Source organism: Equus caballus, chromosome 30 (genome assembly GCF_041296265.1).
Source record: "Equus caballus isolate H_3958 breed thoroughbred chromosome 30, TB-T2T, whole genome shotgun sequence".
Classification (NCBI taxonomy): Eukaryota; Metazoa; Chordata; class Mammalia; order Perissodactyla; family Equidae; genus Equus; species Equus caballus.
In genome coordinates this window covers 23,214,074-23,235,185 of record NC_091713.1, presented here as the reverse complement: position 1 = coordinate 23,235,185, position 21,112 = coordinate 23,214,074, and the positions used below count along the sequence as shown (strand labels likewise).

At 37.5% G+C, this 21,112-nt stretch overlaps 1 protein-coding gene across 2 annotated transcripts in view; it reads right to left on the bottom strand.

Annotated features, from left to right (window-relative positions):
- Positions 1–21,112, bottom strand: part of GPATCH2 (G-patch domain containing 2) — a 221,380-nt gene that overhangs the window by 39,668 nt on the left and 160,600 nt on the right. The window contains exons 9-10 of one of the 2 annotated variants that reach the window (XM_001489520.7): positions 17,310–17,398; positions 3,496–4,383 (exon numbers count right to left, since the gene is read on the bottom strand). In XM_001489520.7, the coding sequence (XP_001489570.1) occupies positions 4,163–4,383; positions 17,310–17,398 (310 nt within the window). In that variant the 3' untranslated portion in view covers positions 3,496–4,162. Of the gene's footprint in view, positions 1–3,495; positions 4,384–17,309; positions 17,399–21,112 lie in introns of those variants that run through there. The other variant, XM_023632692.2, reaches the window with a different exon arrangement.

Sequence of the window (21,112 nt, the reverse complement as noted above, 5' to 3'; positions counted from 1 at the left end):
GTACTTTCAACTTGGGGCTGGCCTGGTGGCATAGTGGTTAAGTTTGGCACACTCTCACTTCAGTGGCCGGGGTTCATGGGTTTGGAGGCCAGATGTAGACCTACACCACTCATCAAGCCATGTTGTGGCAGTGACCCACATACAAAATAGAAGAAGATTGGCAGAGATGTTAGCTATGGGCCAATCTTCCTCAAGCAAAAAGAGGAAGATTGGCAACAGATGTTAGCTGAAGGCCAATCTTCATCACCAAAAAAAAAAGGGGGGGGGGGGGAATTTCAACTGTATTTTTTATTAGTTTAAGAGGGAAACATTTAAAGCACAAAGACAATGACTGCGTATAAATAACATTTTTAAATATTATGCTTTATTCTTTCATCCTTTGTTGTACTATTAATATAGCTTTCTACCAAAAGAAAAAAACAAACTAAAAAAAATCCAAAATATTCTTTGCTAACCAACTTCATTGTACAATATCAATTTAGATCACTTCTTTTTTTAGAAAGACAAAACACAGGAGGAAATGGTTTTAAAAAGCATGTCAACAGTGATTTTCCTTTCATGAAATATCTGCTCAAAATGAAAATGTATTGAAAAGAAGCAACTGTTGATTCAATTACTTATATCAATTCACAATGGTGAAATAAGCATATGAATAAACTGCAAGATTTTGCAATCATGTCTGTATAGTGGACACATATGTGCCCTGTAAACACACCTATATGTATACATTATGCATATCTTTAACTCTATTGTCTTAACTTCTGTTTGATAACCACAGTATGAGTTAGAAAATCTATGTTTTCAAATACTGAGAACAATTGTTGGTAAATTTTAGTTAGCAATGGATTTTCTTTTAAAGAGGTACCATATAATTAAAAAATGGAAGCAAACAAATTTGAGGGGAACATAGCCTTAAAAATTGTGTTTGGAAGAAGGAAGGAAGGAAGGAAAGAAGGAAGGAGGGAGGGAAGGAAGGAAGGAGAGAAGAAGGAAGGAAGAAGGAAGGAGAGAAGGAAAGAAGGAAGGAAGAAGGAAGGAGAGAAGGAAAGAAGGAAGGAGAGAAGAAGGAAGGAAGAAGGAAGGAAAGAAGGAATGATCCCAGCACACAGTCTGGTCAATATCAAGTATAACAAGTATATAAAGAAAAAATTACACATTCTTAATGTAGGCATGCTCAGCCTCTCTTGGGTATTGCTGGGGAATGACTAATTTAGATAGTAAGGGAAGAGACTTACGCACTCTCTCAAATTTTTAGCACAATCAATTAATTCGATCTGAGGCTTCAGATACTGTAGAAGAGAAGAGAGTGACTTCACGAAGGAGCAGAGAAAAATCCTACCACCTTTTAAAGGAGATATGAATGATACATTCTAAATCACAAACTCCTGTGGATGCTTTTGGCTCTGTGGGCATAAAAATTAACTGTAACTATATATAAAACAAATAAATAAGTGGGCTTCATATCTTAAAAGACATTTGATTTATTAAAAATTCCATATTTTAGTTGTGAGTGTTTCTTTCTCCAGTAAAGTTCAGGTACAAACAGAATATCAGGTCTGCATCGATGTTTCTTAAGGACTGAATGGTGACGGCATGGATGCGTTTCTGGTGTACGTCTGTGTGAGAGTGTGGGTGAACCTTGCGATGTTGCCTCTTCTCTGCTTTGAGTATTGATTCATCTATTCTGTATAAACACTTCCAAAGAATAAGAAATATTTTAAGCCCTTTGTGAGCCATATAGAGGGCTCCCGAGGTCAAGATTAAGAAATTTCTTCTATGAGCTGAAAATGGAAACATGAATTATTTTGGGGGGAAGGGTGTTAGAAAATAACACCCAAGCTAAGTAAGCATCGTAGAGCAGTTGCTTCAGGAGATGAGTACCTGTCCACGAGGGCAATGATAAAAAGTATTCATAAAGACTGCAATATTTAATTAAGGAGTCCCCCATTCCAGTTGGTGTAAGTTCTCTTCTTTCTCACTATGAGGGTTAGGACATGATGAAATGAAAAACAACAGTCAAGTCCTCAGCAATTTGGGACGAGTCTTATAATGACCTTATTGTGTGTTATCAGTGGCTCCAACTTCAGCTTTTCAAAATTCAATGATTTTAGAAGATTTTCAGGCAATGGAATTGAAAAAGAATCTTTTGACTAGACCCTAGAGCCCTCTACACTACCAGAAAGAAGTTTTAAGCCAGTATATAGACAATTTCCCCCAGTTTTTTCCCCTTACATAGACAGAATGAGAATTCAACAGAAAGCATTTTCTAAAAATGGCAAATTTCTAAGTGACAAACTTGTGGAAAATAATCATACAACAGGGTTACTTTATCCAATAAGAATGTTTCAAAAGAGCAACTCACCTGGTAGTCTGTAACCAACCCGTCCTCTGACTGCAATCTCCCAGGAAAGAAGATAATTCTTAAAAGAAATGTGTACATTTCGCAAACCAGCAAGGCTTGCAAATAGCAGGCTGACCTTCCTCTCCCTAACGGGCAGTACTTTCTTTAGGGGACCCCCTGGAAATGGTCTGTTACATGCACAAACCCCCTTCTCCTCCCTTTAAAAAACTCTTGGAGACTTATAAATTTTCAAAAACCTATTAGAGTGGAGCATAGAGGAATTTTAGGGCAGCAAAACTACACTTCTGATATTATAGTGGTGGATCCATGTCATTATATATTTGTCCAAACCCACAGAATGTACACCACCAAGAGTGAACTGCAATGTAAACTGTGGACTGTGGATGATTATGATGTGTCAATGCAGGTTCATCAATTCTAACAACTACTACTCTGGTGGGGGATGTTGGTAATGGGGGAGATGGGGGGATATATGGGAAATCTCTATACCTTCCCCTTAATTTTGAACCTAAAAATGCTCTAAAAAAATAAAGCCTTAAAAAAAAACGCATTTGAAAGGTAATTCACATGTGTTATCTTGGCCTTTACTCAACCAATAAAGGCCATTATAAATAGAATATTGTTACTAGTCCTTAATAATGAAGATGATAAGAAATCGACTTCTAAACTAAGAGCAATCTAGAAACTCTGACATCACGAAGCAGATGATTCAGAAATAACAGTACTAGGCACACAATAAAAATGACTTGTTTTGCTTGGTTTTAGAGTAACTCCTTAGATGTTAGAAAGGGCAAATCATTACCATTCATTTTCTTGTTCACCTTGCAAATGGGCTGGATCATTGCCAGAAATCTGAATTCTTGGGAGAGCCATTTAAATCTTCAAATAAATTGATTCGATATTCTAATAACTTATTTTGACGGTTAAGATTTAACATGAGTGTTACTACAGTTGAGTTGATCTTAAAAAAATATCAACCTTTGGGAAGAGAGAGGTAGAAGTAAGTCTAGATTAATAGAATTTATAGCTCAGTCACGGTGAATTTAAAAAATACATTTTTCTTTCAATAATTATTTTATGTTCTAAATGAGGTAAAATCTGTAAAATCTGCATTAAAGTAATGTTGAGGGCACTCTGGTGACAACGATGAGGTTTATTTTTGCCAAAAGGTCAGAGGGAAACATTAATTGCTGTTTATCAACTGGGAACTTCATACTACATCGTCCAAGGATAGAAGATTAGTGGGTATCACCCCATCAGAGAATCCTCACGAAAAAGCCAAATTCAAAGATTATGAAATTGGCAAGCCTTTCAAACAAAGATGTGCTCAGCACTTCACTGATGAGATGACGGGTCTTGTGAGTTACAATGGATGGGGATGATGTGAAACACAACCCCGTCCGGCCTATCCCAGTTTAGAAACCTGTGGGCGTGCTTCCATTTGCTTGGGCATCGCGCACACACACGTACACGGATGAATCAAGCTACAGCGTTAGAAATCACTGACATATGAGATCAAAATAAATAAGAGAAACGAGCTGTTCTTTATACCTAGAAATAGCTGAAAGTCGCTGACAAATTTGAAAAGATAACGGTTTTCACTTTAGCACCATGGATTGTGATGAAATCCCGTTTCTATCACGGTGGCAGGCAGGACTGGGTGCAATCAGGAAGATGGGGTGACGAGTTGGAGGCAATGTAGATTTCTGCTTCAAAAACAGAAGCTATGGTGTAATCTGAGAACAATGGGATATATATAGCAAATAAAAATTGTAAAATATTTCTTCTTTGCTGTTCCTCTTAGGCGGATTTTCCTGAACTGGGGGTTGCGGCTGAGGGAGTGCTTTTTGATAGAGGAAACCCGAGTCCTAGTCCTTTTGGCCTCTGCATGGCTTGAATTGGCTCAGCGATCCCCTTGCCATCTCGTCCAAGCCCTGATCCAGGGGTCCAGCCCATGTTCTGGAGCATTCGATTTCCAATGTTGTTTTCTAGGATTGGCTGTGCGTTTTCTCCTACAATTCCTGAAATTATAAAATGACGCAAAACATTAGTATGGAAGCTGAAGATCCTCTCAGGTTGAGAAAACCATGTTCTCCCAAGTTTTTCTTTCAATGAGGGCCGCAGGTGGGTCGTTTATTCGTCTTTAGATAAGTAGCTTGTTGTGGTAGAGGAATCAATGGAAAAAGAGACCTTGGTTAGAGTCTCAGATCTTCCGCTCAGTAGCTGTTATTTAACCTCTTCCGTGTTCTCATCTGTAGAACAGGCGTAATACGACCTGCTCTGGCTACTCACAAAGTTGTAGGGGTCAGACGAGATCACGTATGAAAAGCAAGTTCTCAGTAAATGACAAAGGACTCTACCAAGAGACTTATTTTCACCACCATGTTAGCCTCAGAGATATTTCTGAAAATCACCAACTTACAGCATAATATCTTACATTTGCTCAGGGCCTTGACATTCAATAAAACCAAAACTAAAACCAAAGCAAAGAAAATGCATAATTGATGGGCATCCTTAATTCCTGGGATTTTGCATTCTTATAATCCTGTTCTTGTTATTTATTATTCAGTCTGGAACACATGCATCCTTTAATTCCATTCCTCTTTCTCCTTCCATTTCTATGTTTTTTGTGGGTTTTTTTTTGGTGAGGAAGATTGGCCCTGAGCTAACATCTGTTGCTAATCTTCCTCTTTTTGCTTCAGGGAGATTGTCACTGAGCTAACACCCATGCCAATCTTCCTCTATTTTGTATGTGGGATGCCACCACAGCATGGCTTGATGAGTGGTGTGTAGGTCTGTGTGTGGGATCTGAACCTGAGAACTCCGGGCTGCCGAAGCAGAGTGCAAGAACTTAACCACTAAGTCACTGGGCTGGCCCCATCCATTTCTATGTTTTATTGACTACAGAAGTAGGCAAGGAGGGAAAAATCGAGCAAAATAATATTAGACTTACATATAAAATAGTCTCCTTCCTATTTCCCTCCCTCCCACCCCTACTTACTTTCATTCCTTATTTTGGAAAAGAGATTGGCTAGAGCTTAACATGAAATACAGAAACTGCTGTTGTTTTCCCTATTTTCTTAGCAAAGACAACTGAGAGATGCACCTATTTTAGGCATTTTCTATTTGGTGACATTTTCAAAGAGTGATTTTTAATTTACACTTTTTTGGCGGCTCTTACGGTAAAAGAACACATATACCATATATTTGATTCTAGGGGAAAACGTAGAAGCACTAAATATCTAACGTCGAAGGATTGAGAAATGAACAAATGCCGTAAAAGTCAAGGAATCTCAAGAACCTGGGCTGCTTCCTCCAGCCACAGGCTTGGCCTTGGTCTGCCCGCCCCCATTGTGGCACAGGCTGGCTCTCTGTGAGTGATCCGTTTCTGTTCTTTCTCTAGCAGCGCCTATTACATTATGGTGTATGAAAACAGAATAGAGCCAATCTGGAGCTAACCAGATATAAGCGATCAGAACTCTCAATTACCAGAGCTGTTCTTGTGATTACTCCCCTTGCAGTAGAACGAAGCGATCATCAAACAAATATTGGAGATTGTTTAGGAAAAAAGAGGTGAGGGTATCTGAAAACCACCTTTGTTTCAGTGAGAATATATTCAGCCCAGTCTCCTACACCAGGGCTTCCCATGACGTCTGCTGCAGAACTCGGAGGCCACAAACGTACAGGGGTGTAGCATTTGCCCACCCTTCCCTCCCTCGGCCTCCAGGGAGAAAGATGTCTCACTTTTCAGAGATGGGCAGGATGCCTGTGCTCCAGCATATTTCTGCTCCGAAATGTGGGCTGTGTCTTCCGAGACAGTTTGAGGGTTGTTGACAGAATCATTCACGACTCTCAAAGGCTTGTGAGTCAGCTGTCTCTTTAGCACCAACTCACCTCCCCATCATGATCAATGTTTCCTCCCCCACTGGGGATTATGACAGCATCTTCTACCCGACTCCTACCTCCCCCCAAATTTGGGACTCTCTGTCCTACTCCTTCTCTAAGACTATGTTTAAGATGGTGACACAAGGCACAGAAGGATCCTCAGTCATCAATAACAATAACAAAAATATTACCAATGGGACTGCAGAGTATAGTGTCCTGTTTCTTGGCTTGAGTGGTGGTTACACAAATGGCCAATTTATCACTGTTCTTTAAAGTGCACCTATACATTTCCATGTATCCTTTGGCATATGTATTTCACAGTAAAAAATAATAATAAGAGACATGTCAGGGTTGAACCAGCAGTAATCTTATCTGGTAAACTGTAGCTGGCGTTCTGGGGAATAGCAAGTGGACTGTTCCTCCTGATTCTGACCTGTAGAAGAAGGACTCTGCAAAGTGCTAAAGATGAGTTTTAATTACCAAAACTCTTATTTACTATAGAGTAATCACCAATTAACTTTCAAAGCCCTTTATGGAACATTTTCATATTCTCAATCTTCAGTGCATTTTAGGACTGAGAATTGAACACATTGTTGTCATTTACTAAATTCATTATCGTGAGTAAGAACTGGGTTACCACAATCATGAGTTGCCTTCGGGTTTGTCAAATTGGTTCTTAGCTCATCGAAACAAGTATCTCAACATGTAATAGAAAAAACCTTGGGGCTGGCCCCATGGCCGAGTGGTTAAGTTCGCGTGCTCCGCTGCAAGCGGCCCAGTGTTTCGTCGGTTCGAATCCTGGGCACGGACATGGCACTGCTCATCAAACCACGCTGAGGCAGCGTCCCACATGCCACAGCTAGAAGGACCCACAATGAAGAATATACAACTATGTACTGGGGGGCTTTGGGGAGAAAAAGGAAAAAAAGAAAAAAAAAGAAAAAAACCTTCAATTGCGAACAGCTTGAATGGCAACGAATGGTGTCAAAGAAAAATTCTTGACTTACATTACTTACTGCTTGACCAGGGCAAAATACGCATATAGAGACTTTATATATATATTTAAACATATAAAAATATACATACACATAAAAAACAAAAAACGGACCTCAATTAGAAAACAAAACAAAGAAAAGCCTTTTGTCAGAATTCTTGCTTAATGTAATAACAAAAAAAGCAATTTTTATTTTGAAGTTACGATTATGGTGGCAATAAAGGCAGACCACTAGGTATCTAATTTTTTTCCTGAACAGCTGCTGATCAGGTATGTCAGGTTCAACAGCCCACTAACATTTTGTCCTATCTCTGATTTTTCAGTGATTGCCATGAATTAATTTAATTCCATCTGTAAGCTAGAATCAGATTGGAGGTCTAATGCTGCTCTGGGTGACACATCTGTTTAACCATAGTTTTGATACAAGAGCTTGCAAAAATTCAGGTCTAAAATTTGTTTAATACTTAAGAAAAAATATGAGGTCAATTTAAAACATCTCTGCAAAAATTGCTAAATGCGGTCAATTATCAGTTCTAAAGGGAACAGCAAATGGTAATTCATTTCACTATCATAACTTTAAAATGTTGCTATTTCAAGCCTGGTGGCCCGGGATTGTCCACCCAACTCCTCCCAGGCTTGTGTTTTTATACAGGTGGAAAAGAATCCATTCTCTCTCTCTTTTGTAACACTCGTTTCCTTTCTCTTCTAAATGAAGATAAAAGAGAATAAGTACGATAAAACAAAGCATTATCTTGTTCTTTGAAGAAAAACAATAAAAAGAAAGGAGGAGGAACATTTAATTTCTTAAATGCTACATCTTTCCACACAGAAACACGGATTCCTGAAAAAAAAGCAAAACAAGGGCTTTTCTATACAACCTTAAAAAAAACCCAGATACTTCATTTTTCACGGAAAATGATTCTAGAGTGAGACCTACTGTTGCTCTCTCATCCTTCTTTGATGAGATTAAGGCTTGGGAGTGGAACACCTCAGTCTCAGCACAGCATCCTACAACCATAATTTCCTTTTCTTTGGCTCCTGGCAGCGATAAATCCTTTAAGTCCTTTCCTAGAACGCTCTCCTCCTGCTCGGGCAATTTTAGCAATACACAGCCCGCTAACCCTTCCGCAGGCTCCCGCTCCAGCCCCCCTTATGCTGGATCTCTTATATCTATTACAGCGGAGTCGGTCTGGTCCTTCCCCCTCAAATCTTCCACAGAGTACTGTGGATGGTAATTCACTTGAGTAATTGGCTCAAGAGATGAAAATCTTGTATCGGCCTCTCTTAGCTGCTAATCTATCCAGCTGACTGCAAGCCTAATTGGCAGCTTGTTTAGTAATTTGGCTCCTAAAGCGTTGTATTGATGTTGGATAAACAGCCAATGGAAGGGGAGGTGACACATGCTGCTTCCCACATCACAGCTCATGCACTCGCTCAGTCCCTACCCTGTATTCAGAAGGCGTGCCTTCAGTGTTCCTGCGCCCTCTTTCATCCCATCCTCCTTTCCCCATGACTTTACTAGCCAGCCGAAGGCAGAGCTGTTATTATTAGCCATGTTATTAAAATTGCGAGTTATAGCACTGTCGTCTGTTCTCAGTAACTAACTTAGGGACAAGAGTTTTTGATTACGGTTACGAAACAGCATTCAGCCCAGTTTGAGGTGTGAGAAAGCGGTAGGCGTTACCACTCTTTGTTAAATGTTTTAATCATTGCATTAATAAGGAAAAGCCTCACTAATTCTGACCATTCTACATTTTATCTGCAATATTGCAGATGTTTTTCATGTGAATTTTGTTAAATAAAATCAGTTCCAATAGTTAGCTCCTTACAAATATAAGACACTTACTTTTTTTTTTTTTGAGGAAGATTAGCCCTGAGCTAACATCTGCTGCCAATCCTCTTTTTGTTGAGGAAGACTGGCCCTGAGCTAACATTGAGCTAACATTCGTACCCATCTTCCTCCATTTTATGTGGGACGCCTGCCACAGCATGGCTTGACAAGTGGTGGCATGTCCACACCCGGGATCCGAACTGGCGAACCCCAGGCCGCCAAAGCAGAACATGCGAACTTAACCACTGTGCCACCGGGCTGGCCCCCACTTACTTTTTAAATAACGAAAATTTAATGTAAAAGCAGTTTCTTGGTTTTTTTCTTAAGTCATGAAAACTTTGCAGAATAGAGAATGAAAGATAAGACCTGTATTGACATGTTTAGAGAAGGGAGTGTTTTCATTTATTTAATTTTATTTTTATTGAGGTAACACCAGTTTATAATAATATATAGGTTTCAGGTGCACAACATTATAATTTGACATCTGTACACACTACAGCATGCTCACCACCGAAAGTCTAGTTTCCACGCATCACCATACAATTGACCTCCTTTACCCATTTCACCCTCCCCACACCCACCCAGAAGTCTTTTTATTAACAGATATTTTGGTTATACAGACATATTTCTTATGGAATGATTATGTATCAAAGAATAGTGTTTTCAAAAAACTAAAAAAATCTTAAAACTGTATTGGTTCTGGAGGCACACAGATCGTAACACTGTAACGTTACAATATAATCAGGACCATTTATGGTCTGTCTACTAGGTACCAGGCACGCGGTTTACTCGTTAGGCATATGACATTCGTTATCTCCATTCCTCATCACAACTGTGCAGGGTGGGAACTATAATGAGCCTCAGAGAGATGAAATAACTTGACCATGACCGTATAGAAAGCTAAGATTCGAAGACTGGTTAAGCATGGCCTCCCTATGAGAATTAATGGCAAGTAAACAATTTTAGTGGAGATGATGTTTCAAATAATTTTTTAAAAAAATTAGCTGGGTTATAGATGAACTGGAATACTAACTCCTCTCAATTTGCATTTGAACAAGGTACAGCGCCCATACACTGGATAGCAAAATATAATGATGTCTGCAAGCTCTTAGAGACTGCAAATACTTCCATATCCATCATTTCTTTTGATCTTCCTTAACAACCTGAAAGGCAGGTATTATTGGCTCCGTTTTACAGATGAAACTGAGGTTTTAAGAGGTAACACACCTACCCAAAGTCAACTGGCTAAAAGGTGTCCAAGTTAGAACTTAGGATATTTCAACCCAAATGCCACCCTTTCACTGGCTGGACACTGAACTTAAAATATTACATCACCAATATTTTCCACTATGTCATTTATTCTGTCACATTTTCCCAAATGACTGAGATTTTGTTCTGTTTCCAACTTTCAAACTTCTGGAAAAATTACTAGTTTAAACTAGCATAGCAAGTCTGTCTGAAGAGAGTGTTTCAACTCTCCTGAAATCCTAAAGATTCATTTTGTTTGTTATAAATCCAGCCACTCTAGCTTCCTTTGGCTGGAATTTAAATTACAACCTAAGTGTTAACCTGTATTTATTGTGAACAGCATACACTGGGTTTTGTTCTAGTGTCCATTATGATAATCCCTGAATTTAACTGATACATTTATTCCATTTACATTTATTGTGATTATTGATATGTCTGGATTTATTTTTATTATATTATTTAATGCTATTTACTGTGCGTTTCTCTACATTTTTGTGGACTTCTCTACATTTTTGTTTCCTCCTTTCTGGCATCTATTGCTTGCTTATACTAGCTTGAAAATTATACGTTATATTTCTATTCTTTTGGTCATTACCTTTAAATGTCAACATGCATATCTGACTTATTATTCCCTCACATTTTACATATTGTGTCCATAGTTTTGGTTCCATCTTCCTTTTATATATCAAAATTAATCATTTTCATGGTTATGGTCACCATCATTATTACTTTTATATATTCAATATCAGTTTAGCTTTACGCACATGTTTAACCATTTCTTTGCTGACAATTCTTTCTTGGTTTGCATCTTTTTTTTATGGATTCTGTTTTCTTCTACATGATGTATTAAATTTAGTAATAATGAGTCTTCAACTAAAAATGTCTTATTTCATCCTCACTCTTGGGAAATGGTTTAACTGGATATAAAACTCTAGATTGACTCAGCTATTTTATGTCTGCACTTTAAAAATATTATCTCATCTTCTAGACTATACTGCTGTTTTTAAGTTTTCTACCAGTGTAATTTCATTTCTATGTAGATTATTGGATTATATCTTTTCTCCTTGGCTGCTTTTCAGTTCTTTTCTTTGTCTTTAGTGATCTGAATTTTTATTACAATGTGCCAGGTATGACTTTATATTTACTACTTCCTGATAAAGACTTGTACTCTTTAAACATGAAGGTTCACGTATTTCTTCAGTTGTAAAAATTCTGTCATTCTCATTGAATTCTGTCAATATTCTCCCGGCATACTGCATCTCCCTATTCTTTCTACTCCTTCGGGAAGTTCTATCAGACATATGTTCAACTTCACTGTCTTTCTAGTCCCACAGCTACTCTTTTATACTTTACGTATTTTTATCCCCCTGACCTTCTTTTAGCTTGTTTGTGACTGCTCTTAAAAGTCACTGTTTATTTCAGCTGTATCTAATCTGCTGTTGAACTACCCAGTGAACTTACAATTTTTGAGATTTTTTTCATAATAAATAATCTCAATTTTCTATTTTGTTTTTTACCACTTCTGTCTTATTTTTTCTCTAGTTATTCCCTTTCATTTTTGAATCTGTTTTTATAACTATTGTTTTTTTCTTTCGGTTTTGGTTTATGAGATCCTCTTCAGTAGGTTTTCATTTGTGGTGATTCTTGAGACTTGGTTGAAGGCATGTACCACTAGAATGGTTTTGCATTTGCTTCAAAGATTAGTTTTTTTTTTTAAGGTATACTTTTTTGGTGAGGAAGATTGGCCCTAGCTAACATCTGTTGCCAATCTTCCTCTTTGTTTTTTTCTCCCCAAAGCCCCAGTACATAGTTGGATACCTTCATTGTAAGTCATTCCAGCTCTGTGTGGGATGCCACCACAGCATGGCTTGATGGGCGGTATGTAGGTCCATGCCCAGGATCCAAACTGGCGAACCCTGGGCTACCAAGGTGGAGTGTCTGAACTTAACCACTCAGCAATGGGGCCAGCCTCTAAAGGCCAGTTTTTATATTAATTTTTTGGCTTGGTGTAATTTTAAACTAGAAACTCATGTGAGGGTAGGCTCTTGGTTACAAATCTTCAGAATTTTCTGCTTGGAGCCCAGGTGGAAACAAGATTCTTTATTTTCCTGTGCCTGGCAGGGGGTGGGGGGAGGGGGAATGTGGACTTTGGTTTCTAGTATGCCCTTTTCTGAGGATAGAGCTTTTCAGAGGTTCTGGTGTGATAAGGAGCCTTACACTCAGTTCCCCAGCTTGGCTCCCTTCCCAGGCGGGGCACTAACCTATTGGCAAAACTGGGCATGGGCACGGGGGCTGCTAAGGACCACTTCTGGTCTTGAATATTTCTCTTTCTTTCCTGCAGTTTCAGCTATGCATGTAAAAAGATGGCTTTACATTTTGCTCAGCATGTCCAGGCATTCTGTAGTTGAGTATTTTCTCATTATTTAGTCTTTCATATTGTCAGGAACAGAAGTTATTTTCTATCTAATATGTTGCTTACCCTCTCGTTAAGTGATTCTTGTGCCAAATGCTAATAGAGAGCTATTTAAGATGCTACTATAACTGAAAGGTAGTTTGGTGGTTCATGTATCAAGAGGTGGAGGGTTATATATTTCCTTGGCTTTTGTTATGTGTTCAGATATAGTTTAGTTTCCAAATTAATAACAACAATCCCCCCCAAAAGTCTGCCCCTTTTAAAATCCTGGAAAAGATAAGATAATCTACAGTAGTCATACAGACTCAGTGATAAAAGAAGTAAAAATATAATTATCGACCAGATAAATTTGAACTTAAGACATACAGCATCCTGAAAAGGAGCTTGGTTACATCAAACCTTTCTGTCTTTCTTTTGGTTAGGAAGATTGGCCCTGAGTTAACATCTGTTGCCAATGCTCCTCTTTTTGCTTGAGGAAAACCGTACCTGAGCTAACATCTTTGCCAGTCTTCCTCTATTTTGTATGTGGGACGCTGCCACAGCATGGCTTGATGAGTGGTGTGTAGGTCCGCACCTCGGATCTGAACCTGTGAACACTAGGCTGTCAAAGCAGAGTGCATGAACTTGACCATTACACAACTGGGCTCGCCCCCAAACATTTCTTGATTATGTGCAGTACGATTTTTAATTAAAAGCACGCCTTCTAAAAATCATCATCTATTATGATTTACAACCTGCCTTTACTGCCTTAAATATTCATAAAGATTATTTTATTATTGAAATATCAGTGAGATGCAAAGGAAAAAGTTGAAAAGCCACAAAAAGCTGCAATACAACCTCTTGCCAAGAACTTGCATGTCCATGAAAACACAGTTACCCTGGAGCAGTATCTACATTGAGATATTAAACTTCAATTGGCATCTTTTTGCATAATTTAAAATGTATAGAAAAAAGGTTGACTTACTATGATGAATATTTTCCCTAGGATATTATTTCAATAGAAAGCAAAATAATAATAGTAAATACTAATTGTGGAGAACAGTGAATTTAGTAATGTATAGTGGAAAAACATTTTTTAAAAAATGTAATAGCCACAATATCTCAATAAGCATAGTTAAATCTTTTTCCTATGAAAATCTCAATCAGCTATGACTTCCACCAAAAACAAAGACCAGAAGCGACATTGCTGACTGCCTTTTAAAAATGTGTTAATAATATTCCTATTCTGTTCACTGCTTTTCTTCACCTTTACAGATGACATTTTTCAAACTATAAAATGCATTCTGCTGGCAAGCCTCCTTGCTTCAACAGTTCTCAATTTTATAATAGTAAATCTACATCCTTTGCTACTGAGACATCCACTATCTTTTGGTATGTGACTTTGAATGAGGCAGAGAACAAGCCATACATTTAAAAATCAATATCTAACCTTATCAATATTCATTTTACTTTGTCAATACAAAATACAAAGGTGAAAGAGCAGTAAATAAGCGAAAGCAGTGAAATAAATCTGGTGTTCCTGTCACAATTAATAAATGTTCAACCGATAACACTGCTGGTTAGTCCATAGCCTTATAAAGCGACTGAAATGATGCTTCAGTGCTATTGTTAAAACAGGGTGAGTAAAATTTTCAATACACTAGCAGGTAAAGATCAGATTTGGGGTGATTAATTTCATAAGGCACTTTAAATGTTTTTAAAAAATACTATTATGCATACAATACATAACTTATCTTCAGAGTCTTAAATTGTTGTATAAACTCAGTTTGGGATTATAAAGTCAAAGTGCTAATTATAGTTTTCTGACAATTTTTTGGTAAATCTTTTCTAAACCTGCTGTTTGACCACCTAATATTTCACATATAAATCAGACAGGATCATTAAACAATGTTCAAGCTGTCAGCCTTTTATTCCCTGTTTCAAACGAGAGAAGTTATCTTCACCTGAATTTTTCCAGCTTAGACTGAATGCTCTCTAAAGGCAGAAGGAACTGTGAAAATATGTCTCAATTCAATGTGATTTTTGGGAGGTCTGCAAGGGCCTATAAAATGGTGAGAATATTCTCTTTAAAATAATTCTACAGGCTAACTCAATTTGGGAAGCTTACAAATAAAACTGACTCTTTATTATGCGACTGACTATATTCCAGAATTTGAAAATTATAATTTTCAAAGATGAGATAATCTAGGATTCATAACCTCATCATCAAAGTGTATTTATGCAAAAGCATTTCTTACTTGAATTCTGATAATAATCTTCACCTTAGAGTTGGTTCACTAGTATTAGAAAATATTCTTTTTAAAACTGAAGACTTTTAAATAACTTCATTCTCTTCCTCTTTGAGAGGAGCAGTTATGCATGGATTTAAAAAAATGCATTGAAAATGAGTAACACAATTCTCCTACTCTGCTGCTTTTTGAGTAATTACAAAAATGCATTCAATTTCTACGAATTTTATTCTTTAAGTAAAAAATCTAGTATTATGATCAAAAATCCTGAATCTTAAGAGAATCACAACCGTTTTGAAATATAACATCTGGAATAGACTGGTGTGAGCTTATGAATGTTTTAGGCTAAAGTTTAATGTTTATACCCGTACTCTGTAGAAATGATTTCCTCGGATGCTATTGAGTTGTAACATCAAAATCACCTTGTAGAAATAATTATATTATCCTCTCCTCAACCATTATGCTTTTTCCTTCTCACTTCACATATGTTCCGAGTGTTAGGACCTGACCCTGATACTCTCTCTTTCTGATGGCTGGCACTAAGCTGCTTTAGTCACATTGCTAAGATTGTTCTTGTACTATTTCTGCCACTAATGTTTGAATCATTGAAAGATACGAGAATTCAGGGGACCATTCAGCTGGAATGGGGATATTAAAGAATCCTATACCTGCCTCATGAAAGATTTGAATTGAAGAACTTATGACATGTATTCGATCTAAGTGGCTACATGTTCCTGTATAAAGAGATGTATTAGAAATATTCTAAGGAATGTTCTGTATCTCTACATAGCAATATTTAGAATAAATCTTCTATGAAACCTAAGACATGTCATAGTGGGTTCAAGTAAAGATATTAACTAAGACAGTCTTTACATATAGATTCTTACAAGAAGGCCATAACTATGTTGTCATGGAAAGAACATGGGTTTAGCAGTTATGCGGTGTGGGCTTGAAACTTTCCTTTGCCATTCAATAATCATGTCTTCTTAGGTAGCGAAGAACACCCTAACACTTTTCTGAATCTTAGTTTTATGGTGTAATATAAGCAGGTATTTCCTACTTCCAAATTCTGGAAATTTGATACAGCTAGAAAATGAAGAGCAGATATTATGCTTATAACTACATGCTTAGGTTCATAATGTAGCCCTTTTGATGGATGGGACAACTGTGTTATGAATGCTTCAGCTGTAAGTTACTCCTCAGTTTTGTCATGCTCAACTACGAGATAGTTCCCGAAATAGAGAATTTAAGCTTCACATCTTTTATTTCCTTTGAAATCACCATGTCAAGATACATACATACACATAAATATTTTTCCCCCTCCTCACTGCTTACTCTTATGTTGACATGAATCTTATTTTCATATTCTATAATTAATCATGGAAAAAATAACTTTTCCTATAAAAGGTTTCCCAAATGGAGTTAAGAGAAAGTTTATGAATCTGAATGGTTAAGGGTCCCAGGCAACAGGCCAAGGCTATTATTCTTTGAAACTGATCAAGGATCTACACCGAAAACATTTCCTCCTAGTCAGCTTGCTGCATCACAAATCCATTATGGTTAATTGTTGTTTATTCCTACTTGGGTGTCTACGTTTTAACGCCCAGCTGGCTTCTTCCTATCGCTGGTTTTTATCTCTGCCTCCCTTACCATTGCTCTTGCATGAAATTTTGCAATACATACTCCTGTTACTCATTTCCTTCACTACCCAGCTTGAGTCTTTGCCCTTCCAGCAAGGCGTCCTGTCCCCTCTGGTCTGGTAACTTCTCTGCTCAGCATGGTTTCCTCTCTACCACATTCATTGGAATGACACGACTTTTGACGTGGAAATGATGACAGATTTTTCACTCTAATGCTAACGTTGTCTAAATAAGAAAAGATGAATCTGCAGAACGGGGACTAGAAACCAGAGTGCCACATTCATGGCCAGTTTCCATTCACTACAACATGGGCCTTGTGTTTTGAAGTTGCTCCTAGACTTCGGAATTTATTACTATTCATCTCTTCTGGGGTTATTTGCCTTTTTGTCCATTTATGCCTTGTTTTCCCAGTAAGTCTATAAATTTCTTGAGGTCAAAGACACAGCCTTTGAAGTTTCTGGGTCCTTCAGTATCTCGCACAAAGTCTTGCATTTGGGCAGGTGTGTAGCAAATACGTTATTGATCGGCTGCCTAAAAAATCTACACAAGGAACATGCAATACATCCCGACACCAAATGCAAATGATTTCCTAGTTTCTCGTAACTGTGCCTCTTCTTCAACGCAAGTGATTAAGAATTATCGGTATTTTATTCTTGATAATTTATGAACTTTCTATTTGGGTCCCGCCCCATGCTCTTTTTCTTTTACCTGCTATAGAAGGTCCAGGCAATGGCGCAGCTTTTCTTCTCCGTTTGATATCTCCCGTGCATAAGGATCCTAAATGCATGCTTGTTTGCCTACAAGTAATTATCAGAAAAAACTATTAACAAAGAGGAAAAAATGACACATAAATACACAGCTTGTATAATCTGAAGCTAAATCAAAACATTCTCAACAAAGATGGAGCAGCATAGTAAAACCACCAATCTTGCTTATATCGAAACATAATTACGTTTGTTGACAAGTGTTCAGCAGCTAAATGTGCCATCATAAATTGTTACTGGAATGAATAATATAAAAGGAATGCTTTTTAATTTTCAAAACTGGCAATCTTTCTGGCTCAACATAAAATCAAGCACTGTTGCTTCTGACAGGAAAATAGCTAAGATTAATTATCTAAAGAGATCACAATATTGTTGCTGGGTTATCAATTGGTTACTAATGCTTTACTGTCAGAACAACATTTATTACAGGAAAAGTATGATCAATTTCCTTTAGGATATTAGGTGGCAGTGAATTCTCTTAAAACATTTTAAATAGATAGAAGGAAATAGTGATGTTCTCCCTTATAAATCATATGCTTAGAATTCTTTAGTTAATTGTTTATTAGCTAGGTGAGGACACATAATTTGAATGCGTTAATGCTGGTCTACCGGTACTAAACAGGTTAACTGGCTATTGGATTATGTTTGTAAAGACACGACATATAAGAACTGAGGAGCGGGCCTTCTTCTAGTCTTGCAACTAGTTAGATTATTCTGCCTAATTATGGACTCCTAAATTAAAGAGTTTTGGAAAAATTAGAAATGTCCCAAGCGGGAATCAAGAAAAATGAATACAGAGATAGAAAGGACTTAAAAGTCCTCAAACTGTCCAAGCTATAGGACTCTGTGTTCATTTCCTGGGTCAAAATCCCTGATGTGGAGTTGGGACAGTGTCTGGGGATCACGAAGCAGAAATAAATGAAGCATGTTTATTGTAGCACGTGTCCTTTTAGTAAGTCACAGAGATATTTGGTAGTACCCTGAAGTTTTATCAAACTCAATTTGAAAACCACCAGATTATTAGAGAAAAACTTAAAAGGAAAAAAATTAGTTCAGGTAAACACCCAGATATATATTTATACACATACACTCAGGTGTTTAAATATAGCGAAAAATTGGAACTGGGGAGTAAAATCACTTTAATTATGAGTTCTACCTATAAGGTATCAAGTAAAGTGCAATTAATGAGCTGGCTGAGCCAAAGGGTGTAAGCAATCAAAGAAATATACCATGAAAATCCACCAATATAGAAAATAGCAAATGGGTATTTGTCTACTTTTCTCTTCCTTTTGTATGGAGGCATACTGTTTCTCTGTTATAGAATAAATATTTATAATTATTGAACTGTTTTTTAAAAACTAGTTCATTCAGTAATGACTAACTTTGCAGAAATATATATATACAGACACCTGTTTGTCAAAATGTTTATTAACATGCATAACTGTAACATTTTTATTGGATTTTGAGGTGTAACTTTGGCTCATATGCCAAGAAAAATGAATGGTTATGATCAGATTTACTTTTTAAGACTATACAGGAATTTTAAAAAGTTACAGTAATATCAGAGAAGACACATCCCTTTTATATAAAGTTAATAAATTCACTTATTCGGCAAGCATTTATTAGTACCTACTACTGACTTAGCGTAAGACCCCATAGTGGTGGAGAAAATGAGAGGAGCAAAGAGGAGATGGAAGATAGAAAAGAAATGGAATGTTCAATTCCTATTATTGGAAGATTTTAATGTCTGAGTGGGGAGGTAACGTCGTAAGTATATGAAATAATCAGGGACAGTGGTGGTAGCGATAGGCATAATCGACTTTATTAACTATTACTAGAGATGCTATTATTTAGGCCTTAAAACAATTCTAAACATGTTGCATTGAACACACCTTTTTTGCTTTGCAGGGAAAATTTGTGCTTCAATGGAAAATGATACTTTTAGAGTGTACCCTTTCAGTCACCTGATTCTGATTCTATGGGAGCTATTTTACAACTCTAAGTTACAGATAACGGAAAGCAAGGGAAAATAATTCTTGTTTATAGAAATGCAAATGAATTCTGTCCTGAGGAAGGCCCACCCTTCCTCCCGTGGAAAAGCCAGTTTTGCATCTATTTGCCCATTCATTTCAATATTCGTCACTCCATACAAACTTGTGATTCTTTGACTTCTCCTTGGAACCTATAACAACATCTGCCTGGTTCCCTCATTAATTAATGAATTAAACAAAACCTCAAACACATGTTCATGGTATATCTGTAAAAGAGTCACGATTTTATCTTTAGGACAAAATTATCCTTTCACATCTCTGATCCCTCTTGAAACCCCTGCCTGGCAAAAGGCTGGAGGAGTTTACCTTCTGCAGAACGTTTACCAGACAGGCTCAGCCATCCGAAGGGCTGAGGAGGAGTGGAAGGTAATATTCTGAAAACAGAATAAAGACAGAATCTGAACTCTGAAGCGTAGCCCTTGTCTTACTGAGCTGCGAAAACCAACCCGTGGACTATATCTGCTTCTGCTCCTCTTGTTACAATAGAATATTCTTACAGTGTAAGCCACTGCTGGTCGGGTTTTCTATACTTGTGGCCGGAAGTGTTTCCAAATGATAGTTTGTTCTGTTCAGAGAATTCTGAGTCTTTCAGGATGGAGAGCCGTGTTTGGAGAAGGGACTATATAATGACAGAAGAAGAATGCTGGGGCTGGATCCTGGGCCATATATGCTCCATCAAGGCGCTTGGATTTTAGAGCTGATGTGGGGTCATTAAAGGTCACTCAGCAGGAGAGAAAGTTGGCCAGATTCGTGGGAAACTGGTAGATAGCTGGGGGTAGGCAGGATTGAGGTTAATGAAAAGGAGGGAAGCTAGGTTTGTGATAGTCCAGACACACATTTCCTCCGTGGTTATTCATCTCTAATTACGAATAACACAAAGTGGCCTCACAATGAAACTTCTTTGCGTTAGCACATCTGAGTGAGGACGTGGGCAGGAGTGGGAAGGCAGTCGATGAGAAGTCCTAATTCTGGATTATTTAAAAAATGATGCCCAGTTTTCATACTTTCAGATACATTTAAAGCTCAAATTAAGCTAAAGAAAATGAGCCAAGAGCATCCTTCTAAAGAAATATATTTTAGAAATAATTAGACAAAATACTTGAAAGTCTGATACAATAGAAGCTGCTCACTGTGACTATAAGTACTGCTGGTTTCTACCTACATTGTCCCAGCACCAGTTGTATGTAACTGGAGTCTTTTAATTGCTTGAAAATCATTCTCCCAAGTCAATATTGCCTTTAAAACTTTATTATTTTTTTATACTATTAAAATTTATTAGGAAGGCCTGTTTACAAAGATGATGAAAAAAAACCCCAAAACTCCAGGAATAACTCCCTCTCCTAAACATTTTTCTCATCTGCTGGACCCCAAATTCCCTTTTGGGTCTCTTTATAGAACAAATGTAATATAACATTTTCATTCAACTCTCTTCCTCCACCCCCAACATAACTACAGAAAGCAAAAGAGATAAACATTCAAGGAGAATAAAGTTAGTTAATAAAGTCAGTACGTTGAACCCGAAGACCTGAGCCATAAGAAAACCAGCTGGCTGTATTTCAGTAATTCTATCAAGAATTGATTATCTGCTACGGCACATTGAGAGGTCTGGGTTATTGATCAGTAAGATTACCCCATTTAGGCTTGTCCTCCCCCCTTTTCCTTCAGACAGGTGGAATGGAGTTGCCACAAATAACAC